Here is a 19,826-nt window from a genome sequence, read left to right as displayed (position 1 = left end):
ACTATTAAAATTTAAGAATCAGTCTGTGATGATTCACTTCCTTAGAATTACCTTTCTGAGGGTGGATTATTACTATATTGGTTACTGTGAAAGTGTCCATCGATGGGAAATATCAGGTGATAAAATCTGGGAAAACAGTTAAATAAACAGCCACTTTCTATTTATACAGCTGTTGACATTCTGCGGTAAACTTTACACAGCTGTTTTGGAAACAGTGCTATGTAACCCACTACTGAGAAATCTCTAGGATGCACTTCTGTGATATTTCCTCCCCCGTTTTTCTTGTGCATTTTAGCGGACGAAATTTTGTGTATCCAAGTTTTGCTGCTTGACCGATTCCTTTAAGTTCACTTATATCCTCTGAGCTAGATCTGTTCTGTTTTGAGGAGGAAATAATGTAGTTGGAGGTGTTCTTTGGCCCAGTCCTTCAGCAGCATACACATCTGTTTTCATAACTTTTGTGAAACTTTTGGAACAGGCCCATGGAAGCCAGGGGAGCAGATGTGGCGTGAGGAACAAACGTGGTCTGATTCTGCTGCTGAATTGGATTGGCAGCTTATACCCTGTGTTATGATAAAATAACGAGTAACAAAGGGTGGAACAGGAGACATCCTTCTGTTTATTACCTTCTTCAAAGAATAAATGCCCCCTTTCTTAAATGGAGTAGATTATCTAATTGGGCTTAACGTGATTTAATGAGATATAAATCATGAAATAAAAAAATAGGATGAACATATAGTATTTACTGAAATAAAAATCTCTTGGCAATATTTTGCAGTAGGAAAGGGGATGAAAATCAGCTAATAAATGATAAAATATGTGCTCATTTTGTGTTACACAAAGAACTCCCTTGTTCATAATGTTGGGGAACAGACATAATATAGTGTAATATTTGTATTCCAGGCAAACCTGTATATACTTAAATTGACCTGTGGTATATATGAATTTGTGTTGGATTTTGTATTTTAACCTGAATCCCATTATGATTCCTGCCCTTGCTTTGTTGATTACAGTATGATTGGATACTAATGAGGCAGTTTATGATTCTACTGGCTCTCTTAGGCAGTATTACTGAAAAAAAATTTTTTTTGTGAACACTTTGATGTTCCTCTAGCACCCTCTGCTGGATATAAGAATTAATTCACCAGGCAAGAAGATTAAAAAAATATTTATTAGGAGGGCTTTAATTTAATAATGTCTGTCAACAAAGCCCATTCTTAGAAGGAGTTTGTTTAAAGATTTGAAGATTTTGTTGTTGTTGTTGTTGCCCTTACTGATTAATCAATAGTTTTAGTAATAATAGTTTATAAAGTTGTTTTCTTCTGGACATTACATGCAAAGCAGGAAGGTATGAAAATAAAGACGTGATCTCTGGTTTATTATTTTAACCCATTTAGTTTTGGCCTAGGGAAAGAATAACAGAACCTCTTCTTGACTTTTGAAGTGAAATCAGATAAATAATATGACATAAGATACATACAAGAGATGAAAAGAAGACTTGAATTGTTGAATCTTTTATCATGGCATGACAATATTCTGTATTTTAATAAAATGTAAGACTATTATTTTGATAAGAGAAGCTTTATGCATATGCTTTTTGGAATCTGAAAAGAAAATGAACATTGTTAGACTAGTTTCTTCCCTCTATTTGTCTTTCTTAACTTTTTGCTTGTTCTCATTTTTTATTCTCCATGCCTACAGGCTATTTTCTTATCACTGGTTAGACTTCTTTTGACTTACAGAGTCTAAGGCGAGCATACTGAGAAGTCATTTTTAATTTTTTGAGATCAGAGACTTCATTTTGTAGGGTTTACATTTAAAAAGTTTGTTTTAAAGTAGCATTGGGCTTACCTAGAGTAATGCTCATTTTAATCTGGCTAAACATAATAATTTTTGTGCTAAAATAGGTACCATGTTTTAGACCTAAAATCAATAGGGATCCCTTATTCTAAGGACTCGAAGTCAGCATTTAGAGGGAATTATCAAGAAGCTTGACTTAGGTGGCTGTCACTACTTTGACATTTTCCTTCTTACACTCAGGATTCTTTTATCTTTTATTGAAATGTATTTCAAACATCATAACATTCATCCTATTAAAGTATACAATTCAGTAGTTTTTAGTATATTCACAAAGTTATGCAACTATTCCCACTATCTAGTTCCAGAATATTCTCATCACCCCAATAAGAAACTCCGTGTCCGTTAGCAGTCACTGCTCATTCTTGCCTCCCACCCTGGCTGCTGGCAACCACTTAACACACTTTTTATCCTTATGGATTTGCCTGTTTTGGACATTTCATATAAATGAAGTCATACAATAATACTTGGTCTTTTGTGTCTAGTTTCTTTCACTTAACATATATCTTCAAGGCTCATCTATGTCATAGCATTTATTGGTACTTTTTTTTTCCCGCTGAATACATTCCACTGTAGGAATATACCATATTTTATTCAGTTGATGGACATTTAGGTTGTTTCTACCTTTTGGCTATTATGAAAAATGCTCATATGAACATTTGTGTATAAGTCTTTGTTTGAACATGTTATTATTTTGCTGGAATATATACCCAGGAGTGGAAATGCATGGTCATATGGTAATTGTTTAATTTTTTAAGAAACTGACAAACTGTTTTCCATAGTGGTGGCACCAATTTACATTCCCACCAGTAATGTAGGAGGTTTCCAATTTCTCTACATCCTCACCAATACTTATTACTTTCAATTTTTTAAAATTATAGCTAGCCTAGTGTGTGTGAAGGTATATCTCTTTGTGGTTTGGGTGTACATTTCCCTGATAGCTAATAATGTTATCCATCATTTCATATACTTATTGGCTATTTTTGTATCTTCTTTGGAGAAATGTCTATTCAAGCCCTTTACTCATTCATTTTTGTATTTGTTTTATTTTTTCTAAAGATTTTATTTTTAGGCCATTGATCCTTTTGACTTCATATTTCTATACGTTGTGATGGAGGTTTACAAATTTATTCTTTTGCTTGTGTATATTCCATTGTCTCAGCACTGCTTAATGAAAGAATGATTCTTTCTCATTGAATGGTTGTGGCTCTCTTGTCAAAAATCTATTGATCATTGACACATGGGCTTATTTCTGGACTCCCAGTTCTTTTCTATGGATCTATATGTGTGTCCTTCTGCCAGTTCCACAGTGTTTTGATCATTGTAGCTTTGTAGTAGTATTGAAATCAAGAAATGTGAGTCTTCCAACTTTGTTCTTCCTTTTCAAGATGATCATGTTAACTTTCTGAGAAGTGCTTTAGTAAAATTATTTGGCTTTAATCCTGTGTTTTTCACACACTTATGATGAAATGGCTTTTGCATATAATAGCTAATCACATCCCATGGGACTAATATTTGGTATGAAACATGTTTTGAGAAAGTAGAGGTGAGTATGAAGGGAATATTTGCTTTGATTATCTTAATATTTAATGATATATGTAGGAATTGATTGATTTAAACTCCCAGCTTCCCACTGACTTTTTCTGCTTAGGCATGAATTGCTTAATTCATTCTAATGATTTTTTGTCATCAAAATAGAATTTTGTTAGGTAAATAATGATACCAGCACCATACTTTCCCACCATACTTCCTTTGCTTTTGTTTTTGTTTAAAAATTTTTTCAGTATGGAAAATTTCAATCATGCATGAAAGTAGAGAGAATACCAAAATGAGCTGCATGGGCCTATCACTCAGCTTTAACAATGATCAACTAATGGTCAATATTGTTTCATGAATATCAACTTCCTCTTGTAACGTCCACCTTGATTATTTTAAAGCAAATCCAGATATCATATAATTTCATCCATAAACATTGTAGTATATATTTCAAAAGGTAAGAGTTTAAAAAAAATACCAATTTCTTAAAAAAATTTTTTAAAAGTAAGTTTTATGCCCAATGTGGGGCTGAACTCATGACCTTGAGATCAAGAGTTGTATAATCTACCAACTGAGACAGCCAAACACCTCAATACCAATTATAATTACACCTAAAAAAGTAATAATAACTCCTTAGTTTTAAATTTTTCATTACAAAATTTTTTGAATCTCAAGTCTTGAGTTATAATATTTGATAATATATGAATATTTACCGGTTTCATCTTTCAGTGGAATGCCAGTTATTTCAAAATACTCTAGTAGTATAGGATATAAATGTCAGATTTTACCTTTAAAGATGTTATACTCTACTAACTTAAAATATGAATTTTTGGATTTAAATTATCTTTAGACCCAAAAGATCACATTTAGACTTACTGTTTTGTTTGCCTTCTAGGAAAAAAGTCTGTGTAGTAACTCATTAAGAATGAATTAACTCATTAACAAATATGATTGACAGGGTTACAAAATCTAAGTAAAGCAAATAAGTCAGTGTAAAAAATATTTTGTGAATTTCATAGTTTAAAACACAGAGTGATTGAATCCTGAAGCAAAATTGCTTCTTGACTATGAAGGCCATTAGTTGCAAGAGGTATCTACAAAGGCCTCTAGAGAAGAAGGGATATTTGTGTTTATGCTCTATTCTATAATGAGATATTATGGGACTCTGTTTTGCTTGAGGAAAGGTGTAGTCATTTCTTACTTATTCACAGATGGCTTGCTTAATTTATGAATTATCCAGTTTTTGCTTATGCTCCTTCTTTCTGTGAATCTGTAAAAAAAAATTGTGGAAGTAAAGAGGAAAAAGCAATTAATCAAAAAACTTTAAAAAAAAAGCAATTAAAAAAGCATTAAAAAAAACTTCAGTTTAAGCTAAATGATAAAGTAAATATAATTAATAGAAACTTTCTTCTTGTCCAGATTTTACTTGAAAAGGAAATGAAATTAGTAATGCCTTACTCCATCACTGTTGAAACATCCTTATTTGACAGACAGGACTTTAGGCATGGTTTTCTTTACTACTGTTATCCTGAGACATCTGCAATGGGGGGGGTCCCTTTAACCCTACTTGCCCAGCCCCCACCAGGCTTTTGGCCATGACCGTTCCCTCTTTGAGACTAGGAATCCAGTGCTTCCCATGGTTGCATTTTCTCAACAGAAATGGCTTTCAGAAATAAAGCTTCTGACTTCTAATCCTGGCCAGAAGTTGACTCTTGCCTGAAAATTGATAAATTGGACTTAAGGATAATGAAAACTTCTGTTTCATGAAAGACGCTTTTAATGGTATGAAGAGACAAGCTGTAGACTTGGAGTAAATATTTGCAAATCACATATCCAGTAAATGACTTGTATGCAGATTATATAAACTCTTAAAACTCAATAATAAGAAAACAAACAGGGGCGTGTGGGTGGCTCAGTCAGTTAAGGGTCTGCCTTTGGCTCAGGTCATGATCCCAGAGTCCTGGGATAGAGCCCCTCGTCAGCTCCCATGCTGGTCAGGGAGTCTGCTTCTCTCTCTCTCTGCCTCTTTCCCAGTGTGCTCTCTCTCACTCTCTCTTTCTCTCTCAAATAAATGAATAAAATCTTGGGGAAAAAAAAAAAGAAAACAACCCAATTAAAAAGTGGAGAGAATGAAAAGACAACTGACAGAATGGGAGAAGATATTTGCAAATGACATATCAGAGGAGTAGTATCCAAAATCTATAAAGAACTTACCAAACGCAACACCCAAAGAACAAATAATCCAATCAAGAAATGGGCAGAGGACATGAACAGACATTTCTACAAAGAAGACATCCAGATGGCCAACAGACATATGAAAAAATGCTCCACATCACTCGGCATTAGGGAAATACAAATCAAAACCACAATGAGATACCACCTCACACCAGTCAGAATGGCTAAAATTAACAAGTCAAGAAATGACAGATGCTGGCGAGGATGCGGAGAGAGGGGAACCCTCAAACACTTTTGGTGGGAATGCATGCTGGTGCAACCACTCTGGAAAACAGTGTGGAGGTTCCTCAAAAAACTGGAAATAGGGCTACCCTATGACCCAGTGATTGCACTACTGGGTATATATCCCAAAGATACAAATGTGGTGCTCCGAAGGGGCACGTGCACCCGAATGTTTACAGCAGCAATGTCCACAATAGCCAAAGTATGGAAAGAACCTAGATGTTTTGTTTCCTAAATTCGACATACAAGTGAAGTCATATGGTATTTGTCTTTTTCTAAGTGACTTATTTCGATGGCATTATTATACTCTCTAGCTCCATCCCTGTGGTTGCAAAGATCTATATCCACTTTAAATACCAATGTTTGTGAGTTTAAACTTTGAATTTGTTTTTAGGCAACTACTCTGAGAGTGAGGAAACTAGAAGAAAATATTGAAGCAGAGAGAGCAGCACATTTGGAATCAAAATTTAATTCTGAAATTATTCAGGTAAAATGTAAACAAAAATTCTTTTGTATGGATTTTATTAAGTTGGGAAAAGGAGCATTCTGTTCAGACAACTCAGGTTTACATTTAGAATGGGTAGCATAGGGGCACCTGGTGGGGCTCAGTCAGTCAAGGCCCTGACTCTGGGTTTAGGCTCAGGTCATGATCTCAAGGTCATGGGATTGAGCCCCACCAGGGGTTCTGAGCTCAGTGCAGAGTCTACATAGGATTCTCTCCCTCTTTCTTTGCCTCTCCCCCACGCACTCTCTCTCTCTCTCAAATAAATAAATAAAATTAAAAAATAAAGAATGGGTAGCATATTATTAAGACACTCATTATTCTGTTTGCTATCAGGATATGGCTGAGCATGGTTTTGTTAGAGGAGGGATTGGCACACTCTAGCCCACGGGCCATATCTCAACCACTGCCTGTTTAAGGGGGGTTCTCTCTTGTCTGTGGGGCTTTTGGGCTGCAGTGGCAAAGGGGGATGGTTATGACAGAGACATTATGGCCTGCAAAGTCCAAAGTATTTACCATCTGGCCTGTTACAGAATGATTTGCTGATCAGAGTTTTCTTTTCATCAAGAGCCATGGGATGAATTTCTTTTTGAAAACATTAAAAAAATATGCACCTTTTATAGAGTGTATATCCTGTGCACACTGCTTGTCACTTGTATTAAGAGCTGAAGGTATAACGGCGAAGAAACGACTCTTAGAACTTACTTCCGTTATCTGAAATACTGTATATTTATCTGCTTCTGTATAGATATATGGATAAATGTACGGGTAGAAACATAAAATACTAAAATATAAAATGCTATGAAAGCATAATAAAAAAGGTTATATCTGAGAGGGGAATTAATTGAAGGCATCCTAAGCAAAGTGTCCTCCAGGTCTTAGAGAATGAGAAGTAATTTCTAAGGGAAGTGAAGGCATTCCAACTGGGGCTTGGCAAACTACTGCCCATGGACCATGTCTGGCCCATGGCCTATGTTGTGTATAAAGTTTCATATGAAGTTCCAGAAATCTAACATCTTAGTTTAATTTTTTTTTAAAGTAGGCTCCACACGCAACATGGGGCTTGAACTCAGAACCCTGAGATCAAGAGTCGCAAGCCCTCCTGACTGAGCCAGATGCCCCTCAGTTCCTTAATTTAATTTGAATTTTTTTAAGATTTACACTTTTCCCTTACATTAAATTTTAATAAACTTGCAAAATTATACCTTATTGTTTAACTGGGTCTTAATAAAGGGTGCAATTAAGCTTATAAGAATTATATAATAAAATTAAAAAAAATTTTTATCTTTAATGAAATGTCCCCCTTACCTGTAAAATTCTCAGGTCCATGTATTTGAGTGCATTTTGTATTTTAAGCAAACTTGTACAAGTTAAGCATGGATCCTAATGAGGGGCTTGAGCTCATGACCCTGAGATCAAGACCAGAGCTGAGATCAAGAGTAAAACACTTAACCGACTGAGTAACCTAGGTGCCCCAACCTTTTTTTTTTAAACGATTGAATCACCCAAAATGGCATCAATAAGCAATAAGGCTAAAGTTTTAAATTTATGAAGGAAATATAATTCAAAATTAAGTTTTTCAGTGTAGTTATAATTTATACCTGGGGTTATATAGTTAATAGCTACAAAAATAAAGATTATTACATGTATTTTTTTAATCACAAGTTTAAAATTTATATTTGATATTTAACTCCACATTATGATGCAGAAAAAAGCCAAAGTTTATATTTGACCCATATATCTATAAATATTGACAAGTATTTTCAGTGAGGTACATCTAGTAAAATTCAGTTTCAGATTAGTTTAAAAGCAAATGAGACCATTAAATAGTTGTAATTAATCACCATCTTAGCATAAACTGTAGTTAAATGTATGTTTGAAGTATGTTAACTTTATTCTCATAAAAATGAGAAAATGGAATCAAAGAGTTGACTCAGAATTATTAATTTGAAGCCTACTTCTCTTTCAGTTGGCTTGGTTTATCATTTGTGATTGAGTGTGCTTATTTTCTGAAAGAAGATAGCAATGCAGACAGAAGAAAATGTTTTCTAGATCTATTATTTCACTTGTCAACATTGGATTCAGACAAAACAGCAAAGAAAGATAAAACTTAAAAGACCAAATTTGAAAATTTACCAAGCTGTATCTCCAGCTCTATTCTGTGTCCTTACTTTAGTGCAAGAATGTTTTGATTATTCCAAAATATTTTTGAAGAATTATAAATAATAATTCTGGTGCTTATTATTTGTATGGATTGATTTACAAAACACTTTCCTGTTGTTCTAGGCTTCTTCTCTTGGTGACTTTATCTTTCTTACCTTGGATTGGCTTTTGCCCTCCCCAGGAGGCTTGTTCATAGCTTTTCTCTGATTTCATGGCCCTTTGTGCCTGTTTCTATGCTAGGAAACACCTACCACATTCTGTCATGATCTCTCCTCTCCTAAAGACTAGGAGCTCCTCGAAACTAAGACTGTCTATTTTCATGATTATTGTATATCTTGAGCACTAGCTCACTGCCTGGCATATATTAAGTGCTGAATAAATATCCAAAAATTTATTAAATAAACATATATACATATGTAATATTAAATATATATTAGATGAATATTATCTCATTAGATCTTTGTAATAACCCTGTAGATAGTCTGTTTGTTATTATTATTACCACCATTATTTATTGTTTACAGATGAGGAACCTCTGGCCTTTTTGAGGTTTAGTAATATACTACAGGTCACAAAAGTTTATAGAGCTGGAAGTTAAATGTGAGCTTTATGGTTCTAAAGCCCATATTCTATTTAGTGTAAAACATTTTCTACCACTCCCCACTTTTTCTGGCTGTAGCAGTCTACTTTTTAGTTTTTAAATTTAATTTTCTGAAAAAGGTAAAATATCCACATAGTTCAAAAATCCAAACAATATTAAATGATCGAGAACTCTTGCTTTCACTCCTATTGCTCCTTTTGCTCCACCATGTTGCCTGCTACTTAATTTTTCCCACTTGTTTACCCAAAATATAGCAGACTGTATACACTGATGTGGACTTTGCTTTTTCAGTCTGTGTTAACACCGCTTGGAGAGCCACATGGAGAGCTTCCTTTTCAAAAGTTGTTTTACAGCTTTTTAAATAGCTACATGTTATTCTTTAATGGGAATGTACTTGTTTATCTGTTCTACTGTCGATGTTTATGTAGAACCTATCAAAGTGTTTTATTATGTAAAGTTTCAAGTATATGCAAGAGTAGAGAGAATGGTACAATGAACTCGCCCCAACCCCTCACCGCCCTCCCATCTACTCCCCAGCCCCATAGCATTTTGAAGCAAATCCTAGATATCATATAACTACACTCATTAATATTTTAGTCAAAGAGTATTATTTGGTAATACAAGTAATAAAAACAAGTAATTCAAGTTTTACTTTTCTATAGTAAAAAATCTCTAGGAATAAAAAAGATGTTAACTTTCATGGGCTTCTAAACATGTGACTGTAATGATGTTTCTCATAAGAGGGGAAGACTATTTCCCTTTTGTTTCCTCAAACCATTAATTTTTTATGTTTTATAAAAGAAGTCTCCAAATGGAATAGTGGGTCAAAATTCAGCACTTTGATCAGGCATTTCCATAGCACAGTTAACTATTCTTCCCCTCTTCCTCCCTTCCATTAAACATGTTGAGAAAGGGAATACACTGTCTTTTGTTTATTTTCCTTTTTAAACCAAAGCAGAAAGGAAGAAGTGTTTGGATGAATGATAAACTGCAGTTGATAAAGAACTCCATTCAGTCTGACCAGCCTTTGAAGCCAGCATTTCCTTGCTCGTTTTAACTACTTCTCTGTCTTCTGGCAGTTGCGGATTCGAGACCTTGAAGGCGCTTTGCAGGTGGAAAAGGCCAGCCAAGCAGAAGCTGTTGCAGATTTGGAAATGATCAAGAATGAATTCAAAGAAGTTGAAAGTGCATATGAGCGAGAAAAGCATAATGCTCAAGAGAGCTTTGCAAAACTGAGTTTGTAAGTGTTTTATTGTAGAATTCTTTATAAAGAATTTATGAAGCTTACATGAGTATGACTGTGTAGTATTTTAGATATAGCTCTCATTAGTGTCTGTGCTAGATTGCAGATAAATGATTTCATAAAACATACCTAGACTTCTCTGTATAGGTAAACATGGAAATGCTTTTTTTGGCTTTTGAAGTATAATGGCTATTCCACGTAGTCTCTGAAATGCAGTTTTTACACTAGAGAGTAAATGTGTTAATGTATTTTACATTTATTGATATAATATAGTATCTTAAAGATCTTGATTTCTAGGCCTCCTAAAAAAGGTCTATATGGAGATGGGCAAATGTTTGAGATTTTCTCATACTACAGAAATAATAGTAGTAGGGGCTAATAGCACTCTAAGCTCACCTGCTTTCTAGCATTGCGTGATTTCATTCAATTTATAGAACACACCATGAGGTAGCTGCTCCTTTAATCCCTATTTTACAGATGTGAAAATTGAGGCTTAATGGGGACACGCAACTAGTAAGTGGTAGACAGGGTCTTTTTGACTCCTCCTGATTTTTAATGTTTTTCAATTCAAAAGCCTTTCATCTGGAAAGTTCTGTGGGATGCTTTAAGAAGTTTATAATTCTTTAATATGTTTCCAAAAAATTTGATAGGAGATATTCTAAACCATTTCTTCCTATAGGCTGGAATGCATACCACCATTGGTACATGACATGATAATAGGTTGGTACATTAGAGTTATGTATTTATATTTAATGTTAGTTTGTCTATGACAAATAGATAATGGTTTCCCACTTATAATAATAATATCAAGATTTCTCTTAAAATACTTCATTTAACTTAAGAAATGAATTAAAGTATTATTAAATAGTAGTGATTATTATGGGTGTGGCAAAATCATAAATATGACACTTGAAAGACTGACTTGAAAGAATGATGTTGAAAAACAGACTCAAAATGGATGAAAGACCTAAATGTGAGACAGGAATCCATTAAAATCCTAGAGGAGCACAGAGGCAGCCACCTCTGTGACCTTGGCCACAGCAACTTCTGGCTAGATACATCTCCAAAGGTAAAGGAAACAAAGGCAAAAATGAACCATATAGTCTTCATCAAGGTAAAAAGCTTTTGCAGAGCAAAGGAAACAGTTGACAAAACCAAGACAAAGGACAGAGTGGGAAAAGAAATGTGCAAATGTCTTATCAGATAAAGGGTTAGTATCCACAATTTATAAAGATCTTCTCAAACACCTGAAGAATAAGTAATCCAGTCAAGAAACGGGCAGAAGACATGAACAGACATTTCTACAAAGAAGACATCCAAATGGCCAACAAACATATGAAAGAATGCTCAACATCACTCAGCATCAGGGAGATACAAATCAGAACCACAATAAGATAGCACCTCACACCAGTCAGAATGGCTAAAATTAACAAGTCAGGAAATGACAGAGTTGGAGAGGATATGGAGGAAGGGGAACCCTCTTAACACTGTTGGTGGGAATGCAAGCTGGTGCAGCCACTCTGGAAAACAGTATGGAGGTTCCTCAAAAAGTTGAAAATAGAGCTACCCTATGACCCAGCAATAGCATTACTGGGTATTTATCCCAAAGATACACATGTAGTGGTCCAAAGGGGCACATGCACCCCAATGTTTACAGCAGCAGTGTCCACAATAGCCAAACTGTAGAAAGAACCTAGATGTCCATTGACAGATGAATGGATAAAGAAGATGTAGTGTATATATATAAAATGAAATACTATTCATCCATCAAAAAATTAAATCTTGCCATTTGCAATGACGTGGTTGGAGCTAGAGGGTATTTTGCTAAGCAAAATAAGTCAGTCAGAGAAAGACAGATCTTACTCATATGTGGAATTTGAAAAACAAAACAGGATCATAGGGGAAGAGAGGGAAAAATAAAACAAGACGAAATCAGAGAGAGAGACAAACCATAAGTCTCTTAATCACAGGAAACAAACAAGGTTGCTGAAGGGGAGTGGGTGGGAGGATGGGGTAACTGGGTGATGGACATTAAGGAGGGCATGTGATGTAATGAGTACTGGGTGTTCTGTAAGACCGATGAATCACTGACCTCTACCTCTGAAACCAGTAACACATTATATGTTAATTAATTGAATTTAAATTAAAAAAAGAGACTGATGTTGAAAAATTTAAAATCTCTGAGATTACTTTTAGTAGTAATGCTTATAATATTTTAAACCAGTAATTCTTTATTTTTTTTTTTCCCCAAGATTTTATGTATTTATTAGAGTGAGAGAGAGAGCACAGGCACAAGCAGGGGGAGAGGGATAAAGGGAGAGGGATCACCAGATTCCTTACTGATCAGGAAGCCTAATGCTGGGCCTGGTCCCAGGATGCCGAGATCATGATCTGAGGCAAACTCAGATGCTTAACCAATGGAAACACCCAGATACCCCTAAACCAGTAATTCTGAACTGAATTTTTTTGCTTCCTCTGGGATGACTTAGATGACATTCTGTGAATGTTATTCTTAAGACTTATCCTCTTAATTTCCTATGAACCACTGTTTGAATCTGTCCATTTATATATAAATATGTTTAGGAGCCCTTATGTAGGATATAGTGCAGGCTTTTTTTTTTTTTTTTTAAGATTTTGTTTATTTATTTGACAGAGAGAGAGAGAGAGAGATCACAAGTAGGCAGAGAGTCAGGCAGAGAGAGCGGGGAAGGCAGGCTCCCTGCTGAGCAGAGAGCCAGATGTGGGCCTCGATCCCAGGATCCTGAGATCATGACCTGAGCCGAAGGCAGAGTCTTAACCCACTGAGCCACCCAGGTGCCCCAAGAATATAGTGCAGGCTTCTTTACTGTTGCTTTGAAGTAATGATTAGGACCTACAAGTGAAACTGTTAGAAGCCAGACTGTACTCCCCAACAATTCTTTCAATAATGAAATAATAGGCTTTTTTGGGGACCTAGTGAGCTCCTTGCCTTGGGAAGTTCAGAACAGAAGGTGGGTGATTCTTTGTTATGGATATTGAAGAAGAGAGTCCTGCAAAAGTTGGACTAGAGGAATTTTAAAGGTCCTGCTAACAATTAAGCTAAGGATGTTTTTTTTTTTCTAAATAAACTCTACCCACAACATGGGGCTCGAACTCATAACCCCAAATCAAGAGTTGCATGCTTCACTGACTGAGGCAGCTAGGAGCCCCAAGTTCCAAGATTTTGACTTATGTAACTTTCCTTTCTTTTTTTTTTTTTTTTTAAATTCAAATTCTAGTTCATTGACATATAGTTCAATATTGGCTCAGGAGTGGAGTTCAGTGATCTGTCATTTACATATAACACCCAGTGCTCATCATAACAAGTGCCCTCCTTAATACCCATCACCTGTCTATTCCATCCAAACTATGTACTTTTCTCACTGGACCCCAAAGCAGATTTTTCCCTTATTTGTTTTGCTATTATTTGTGTTTTGGTGCTTGAAAAATTTTATGCAAATTTTGTATTCCAATAAGTAAGTGTCAACTAATAATTCTAAGTACTAGTTACATATTTCAACTAAGCACCAGCTAACAATCCTAAATACTCTAACACAACATCTCCTATCTGTTCTTTATCCCTATATATCTACTATAATAATGAAGTTAATAATAATAAAAATTAAATAGTAGTTAAAACCCACCTCTCATTTTGCAACTCAGTTCCTGTGACTTCTCTTCCCCATCATATCTTCCTTTTCTCTGCATTCACTGCCTCTTCTGTTCCAGTGAGCTGTGGTGTTAGAAGAAATGGTATGACATGAGGGGTGATTATTTCAGTTATTTTATTTTCTATTTGTGCTTCTGACTTGCCTTCAGAATCCTCTTTAAAAAACATTTTAAAATATTTTAGAGTCACAAACTGTCAAATATTGATTTTTCAAAGTAGCTCTAAGTTTTGGATAATGTGTTCCAAAAGAAACTTGGTAGATTTTAGTTCTTTAAGGTAAGTGATACCTTTATTTTACAACTCTGAGGGTAGGGAGTTCTGGGGTAGGACATTGTTTTACCTGTTGGATAGAACTAATTTAGCAACTGGTAATGATGATGTTATAGAGAAAATGCTGCCTGAACTTTGCCTGTGGTTAAGGTTCTTAAGCTTGTTTTTTTCCCGGGTGGATCTAGGTCAAGAGAAAAAAGCTATGTGTCTAGTTTGGATTTATAATTTTGGTCGACAGTTTCATAACAGTGAACTTTTCTACATGAACTTATTTGAGATGGAATATATATGTATCCATGTATTTTAAATGGAATATATATATATATATATATATATACTTACATATATTTTACATATGTATATTAAAGAGCTCAGTTAAGAATTTGATAACAATAACAGGCTATTTTGGGGTGCTTGGTGGCTTATTCATTAAACGTCTGCCTTTGGCTCGGGTCATGATCCCAGAGTCCTGAGATCGAGCCCCACATTATGCTCCCTTCTCAGCGGGAGGACTGCTTCTCCCTCTCCCATCCCCTGTGCTTGTGTTTCCTCTCTCGCTATGTCTCTCTCTCTCAAATAAATAAATAAAATCTTTTAAAAAAGGGCTATTTTAATAAATATATATATTTGATATATAATTTTAGATAGGATATATATCTGTTCTTTATTTCTATAATTAAATTTTCTTAATTATAAATCTTTTTTTGCATCTAAAAGTTATAGTATGAAACTAAAGCTTTTCAATAAACTTTTTATTTTAGAGTTTTCTGTATGTCAGGTGTTCATTAGCTGTGGTAACCGATTGGTGGGCAGTGTTGAGGGAAGGAGCTCATGATAACTTTAAATCTAGTTTAAAATTAAATTTAAAACAGGACTATCAAAGATATACTGAAAGGACTGAATCTCAATTTATTTATTTCATTACACTCAATATTTAGGAATTTCTTTATTTTTCTAAATATATCATCCAAAAGTATAAAAATAACAAAAGTACTATGATTTATTAGCAGTATTAGTGTGTACATTCTGTATAAAAGACCAAAGATGATTATTTGTTAAAGCAGCCTGTAGTGAAGTTTTTAGTTGAGCTCCTTTAGAAAAATCATAGAATGGGAATCTAGCAGGAAAGAAGGCACCTTAGCTACAGGTTTCCTTCCTCTCCCTTCACTTTTCTTGCTAAATCCTCCACCCGCCAAGTCCTGATGCTTCTCCTTTGGAATTCAAAGAGTTGGGGCTCCCTTTAACCTTTGTTATACTCCTGCCTAACTCCTTACCCTTGGTGGGGCTTTGCCAGACGCCTAGGACCTGACAACTTCCTGGGTTGTATGTGACATTGGTGACAGCAGGGAGTGTCCCTCTATTTCAGTGGACCCAGTTTGAACTTGAACCCAGCACCAAGTGACGGAGTCATTTAATTTTATATTTGTTGAGTGGTAATAATTTCCATTTAAAATTTTGACTTTATCAAATTAGCTTGTACATAGTCTAAAAAGTAAAAGAATATGGCAAGGTCAACAGTTTCATGCCCCTTGCTCTCTACTACCCATTTCCACTCCCTTGAGGCAACTGCTTTTAATTCTTATTGCTGTTTCTTCTGATGTTTAATTTCCTGTTTCTGAATTACATGCATATCCTGCCATGTTTTTAGTTCCCACTGTTAGATATTATCTGTTTTACCTCCCCCCACAACTGCTTACTTATTATCTCTATTGTACCCTTCTCTCACACAGCACACACTTAATTCCGACCCTCCCCTCATCCTACCTAAGGGGTTCTATTTGGGGGTATTATTTTCTATAACTTATTTTTCTTGGTAAGTTATCTTTATTTTTCTTCATGGCACAGTTTATTATATTCTTTGTTGTTTATTGCACTAAACACTGAATTACTCTTAAACTCTCTAATATGACTGAAAAATCCCTCATTGTGTTCCTATACCTCAGCAATTCTATTGTTTTAAGTTTCTTGTAAGAGACATCCATCCTGGACTCTTCTCCCCACCTTCTCTATCCTGGACTAATTGTTTTTTAGGCTCCCTGCCACTGTCATCCCTAGGACTTCCCATCCCCATCTTCCTTGAGATGCTCTCTGCTTCTCTACTATTTTGGATCTCTTGTTGCTGGTCTCATCCCTTCCTCCCTGTTTGATTTACTCCCTTTGTAGGGCAGCTTCTTGAGAAATTCTACATCAGATGAAAAATTTTGAAATTTGCATTCTGAAGATGTCTTTATTTTATCTTTTCTCTTTTTCTTAGTTCACTTGGACATTAATTAAGTTCTAGTGTCAAGAAATCTAAAGTTGTTTGATTCCTGATATTTTTTATATGGTCTATGTTTTCCATGGGAAACTCGTACAGAGTGGTCACAAGTATGGAAACATGGGGAAGTATCTAGAAATGGTTTACGGATCTTACATTATAATGCTTGATAAAGAAATAATGTGTATATATTTTCATAGTCTATGAACACTAGAATTTTCTCTATGTTCCCAGTGTTCTGAAATTTCATGGTGATGGGCCTAGCATGGATTTTTTTTTTTTTTCATTCATTTTGGGCACTCATATAGCTCCTTCCATTTTAAAGACTCAAGTAATTCATTTCTAGGAAATATTTGTATTTATTACTTTGCTGATTTCTTCTCTTCTGTTTTCTTTACCTTCTCATTTTTGAAACTTCTATTACCTATATGTTGGGATTCCTGAATGTATTTGTTATCTTTTCTTTACTTCAATCCATTTTTACTATTCTACTTACTTTCTGGGAAGTGAATGTGTGTGTGTGTGTGTGTGTGTGTGTGTGTGTGTATACATACACACATGTATACATATATATACACATATACATATTTAACTATTCTACTTTGGAATATCCTTGATCCAAAGCAGAACATACAAAAGGGTTAGCACTGGAGTTGTCTGTATTTCATCCTAGAGAAAAGAATGTTGACTCTTGAGAGTAAAATCTTCTGCCATTCAAGAATTAGCTCTTTATTTGATTATAGCCTGAATGTAGTGGTAGATTTGGTTATACTGAATCACTTTATTTCTGCATTACAGCTTCAAAATCATAGGAAACAGGTCTACTATGTTCATCAGGAAGATCTCAGATTAAAAATAGTGGCAACACTTTAATTTGAATTAAAATTACCCATTTAGTGGATTATCTACAACAAATTCTAAACTGAAATAGTTCTAAGCTGCCTTTCATCAGATGTCCATACAAGAATGTAAATACAGTTTAATGCCAGCCTGAGCAAAATTTAAATAGGAAGGCAAATCTTTTGAAAAGAATTTCATGTAGTGGTGGTGGGGGGGCTAAGATGGTATTAGGCTTGCCTGGTCCCTCAAACACAGTAGATAAATGTCAAATCATTCTGAATACCCAAGAAATTGATCTGAGCACTGACAGAACAAACTGCACAACTGGAGGGAGAGAGGAAACCACTTTGTGGAAGTTAGGAGATGTGGAGATGTGGTTTGGGGGAGAAATGGCTTGTGGATGCTGCAGAGGGGAAGGAGCTCTGGTCGTGAGGAAAGGTGAGTGAGAGGAGAGTGCATAGAGATAGGCATAAAGAGAATACTTCCCCAAAGGCATTGCCTGGGAGAGTGAGAGGAGCTGATTTTTATGAGTTTTTGCAACCCGTAGGGCTCAAAGACTGGAGTTTTAGAGATCCACAGTGTGGCTGGTGTGGAGCCATGTGGATGCTGCCATGCTCCTGTGGAGAAGGCAGCCAGGTAACCTGGGGGCAGATGGTGTGATCTGAGGACTGCCTGAGATGCATGGGGAGAGAAGGTTTCCCCTTCTTGGAGCACATCTTAAAGAGGTGACATTGCCTTTCTGGGAATGAAGGTGCCAGTAGGTGCCATTTTCTCCCCTGCCCCTCAGCATAAGTGCAGAGACACCTGCTGAGGGCTGCTAACCTGGATACTGGCTCTTTAGTGTGTATTCCCTGCTTCTGTGCTCTGGTGTGACTGTTCTTCTGGGTCAGACCTGCATCAGTCCCGGCACTAATGACCCTCCCCCAGAAGACCAGTGCAGGTCCCTGCCACACCAGGTCCTTAAAGTATGGAATTTTAAAACTCAGCCAGCTTGGCAGTGATAGAACCCACAGTGCACTGCACTGCTCCAGGTGGTCAAGCAACCTAGACACAGACAGTGTGAAAGCAGTGACCTAAGGAACAGCTGGGACTCGTGAAGGAAGATTGTTCAGTCTCTGGGAGGGCTTCCCAGCAGCAAGCAGGAATTCCCCTCTCCCGGGACAAAGGAGCTGGCTGGCACCATTGCCCTTCCCTGCCCCTAGGTATAAACTAATTTCAGGAAATACCACAGCACCAACACTGGCTGCCTAACCTGCTCACACCAAGCCCCATCCCCTGTGCTCCACTGGTACTGCTTTTCTCAGGCAAGTATGCCAAAGAATCAGTGCAGTGGGCTCGCCCCAAAGACCAACACAAACCCCTTCATGTACCATGTCTACTGACTATACAGTTCCGCAAAGCTTCAGTTCTAGTGGGAATAGTATCAGTTTTCTTAACAAGCAGACCAGAGCACAGCTAGTTAAATCACTCCATACCCTAGCCAGGGTCCGAACACTCCCCACTGCAGGCAAGGAGAAACTCTGCAGACCACTGACCTGAAGGATAGAGCAATGAAAACAAGCAGCAGAGTGCATGCAGTACACACTAGAGCTACTTCCTGAAGTACCAGGCCCTGGACATTATATGACTTTTCTTAATTAGGTCATTACTCTCAGGAGTAGGAAACATAACAAGTTTTACTAACACACAGAAAAAGACAGTGACCTAGACAAAATGCCAAAATGGAGGATTTCATCCCAAAAGAAAGAACAAAATAAGATCATGGCCAGGAATCTAATCGAAACAGATCTAAGTAACATGCCTAATCCTGAATTTAAAGCAACAATCATAAGGATAGTAAGCTGGGCTTGAGAAAAGCATAGAAGACATCAGGGAGACCCTTACTGCAGAAGCAAAAGAGCTAAAAACAAATCAGGCCAAATAAAAAATGTGATAACCAAGATTTGAAACAAACTGGGTGTAATTACCTCAAGGATGGAAGAAGCAGAAGAAGGAATAAGTGATATAGAAGATAGAATTCCTGTGCTTGCTTCGCCAATACATATACTAAAATTGGAATGATACAGAGAAGACTAGCAAGGCCCCTGCACAAGGATGACATACAAATTCATGAAGTGTTTCATATTTTTAGGGAGGGGTGGTGATGGACATTGGGGTGGGTATGTGCTATGGTGAGCGCTGTGAATTGTGTAAGACTGATGAATCACAGACCTGTGCCCCTGAAACAATACATTTTATGTAAAAACACCAAAAAGATAGAATTCCCTCAGAAGATGGAAAATAATGAAGCTGAACAAAAAAGGGAGAGAAAAATCTTGGATCATAAAACTAGATTTAGGGAATTTGGTGACTCCAGAAAGTGTAATAACATGCATATAACAGGAGTCCCCCCAAAAAGGAAGAGCTAGAAAA

The 19,826-nt window shown here is 36.1% G+C and overlaps 1 protein-coding gene and 1 non-coding gene across 6 annotated transcripts in view; both read left to right on the top strand.

Moving 5' to 3' along the window:
* The window catches only part of CCDC171 (coiled-coil domain containing 171), a 288,246-nt gene that overhangs the window by 57,487 nt on the left and 210,933 nt on the right, over positions 1–19,826 (top strand). For 4 of the 5 annotated variants that reach the window (XM_032880558.1, XM_032880556.1, XM_032880554.1 and 1 more), the window contains 2 exons: positions 6,245–6,337; positions 10,196–10,356. In XM_032880558.1, coding sequence (XP_032736449.1) covers positions 6,245–6,337; positions 10,196–10,356 — 254 coding nt within the window. The remainder of the gene's footprint in view (positions 1–6,244; positions 6,338–10,195; positions 10,357–19,826) is intronic. The other variant, XM_032880557.1, reaches the window with a different exon arrangement.
* On the top strand, positions 19,439–19,543 carry LOC116881042. The gene has a single exon (XR_004385331.1). It is a non-coding gene; the product is annotated as a U6 spliceosomal RNA (small nuclear RNA).

Source organism: Lontra canadensis, unplaced genomic scaffold, assembly GCF_010015895.1.
Source record: "Lontra canadensis isolate GAN:19392208 unplaced genomic scaffold, GSC_riverotter_1.0 scaffold70, whole genome shotgun sequence".
Classification (NCBI taxonomy): domain Eukaryota; kingdom Metazoa; phylum Chordata; class Mammalia; order Carnivora; family Mustelidae; genus Lontra; species Lontra canadensis.
This window is presented reverse-complemented; position numbering and strand designations above follow the sequence as displayed.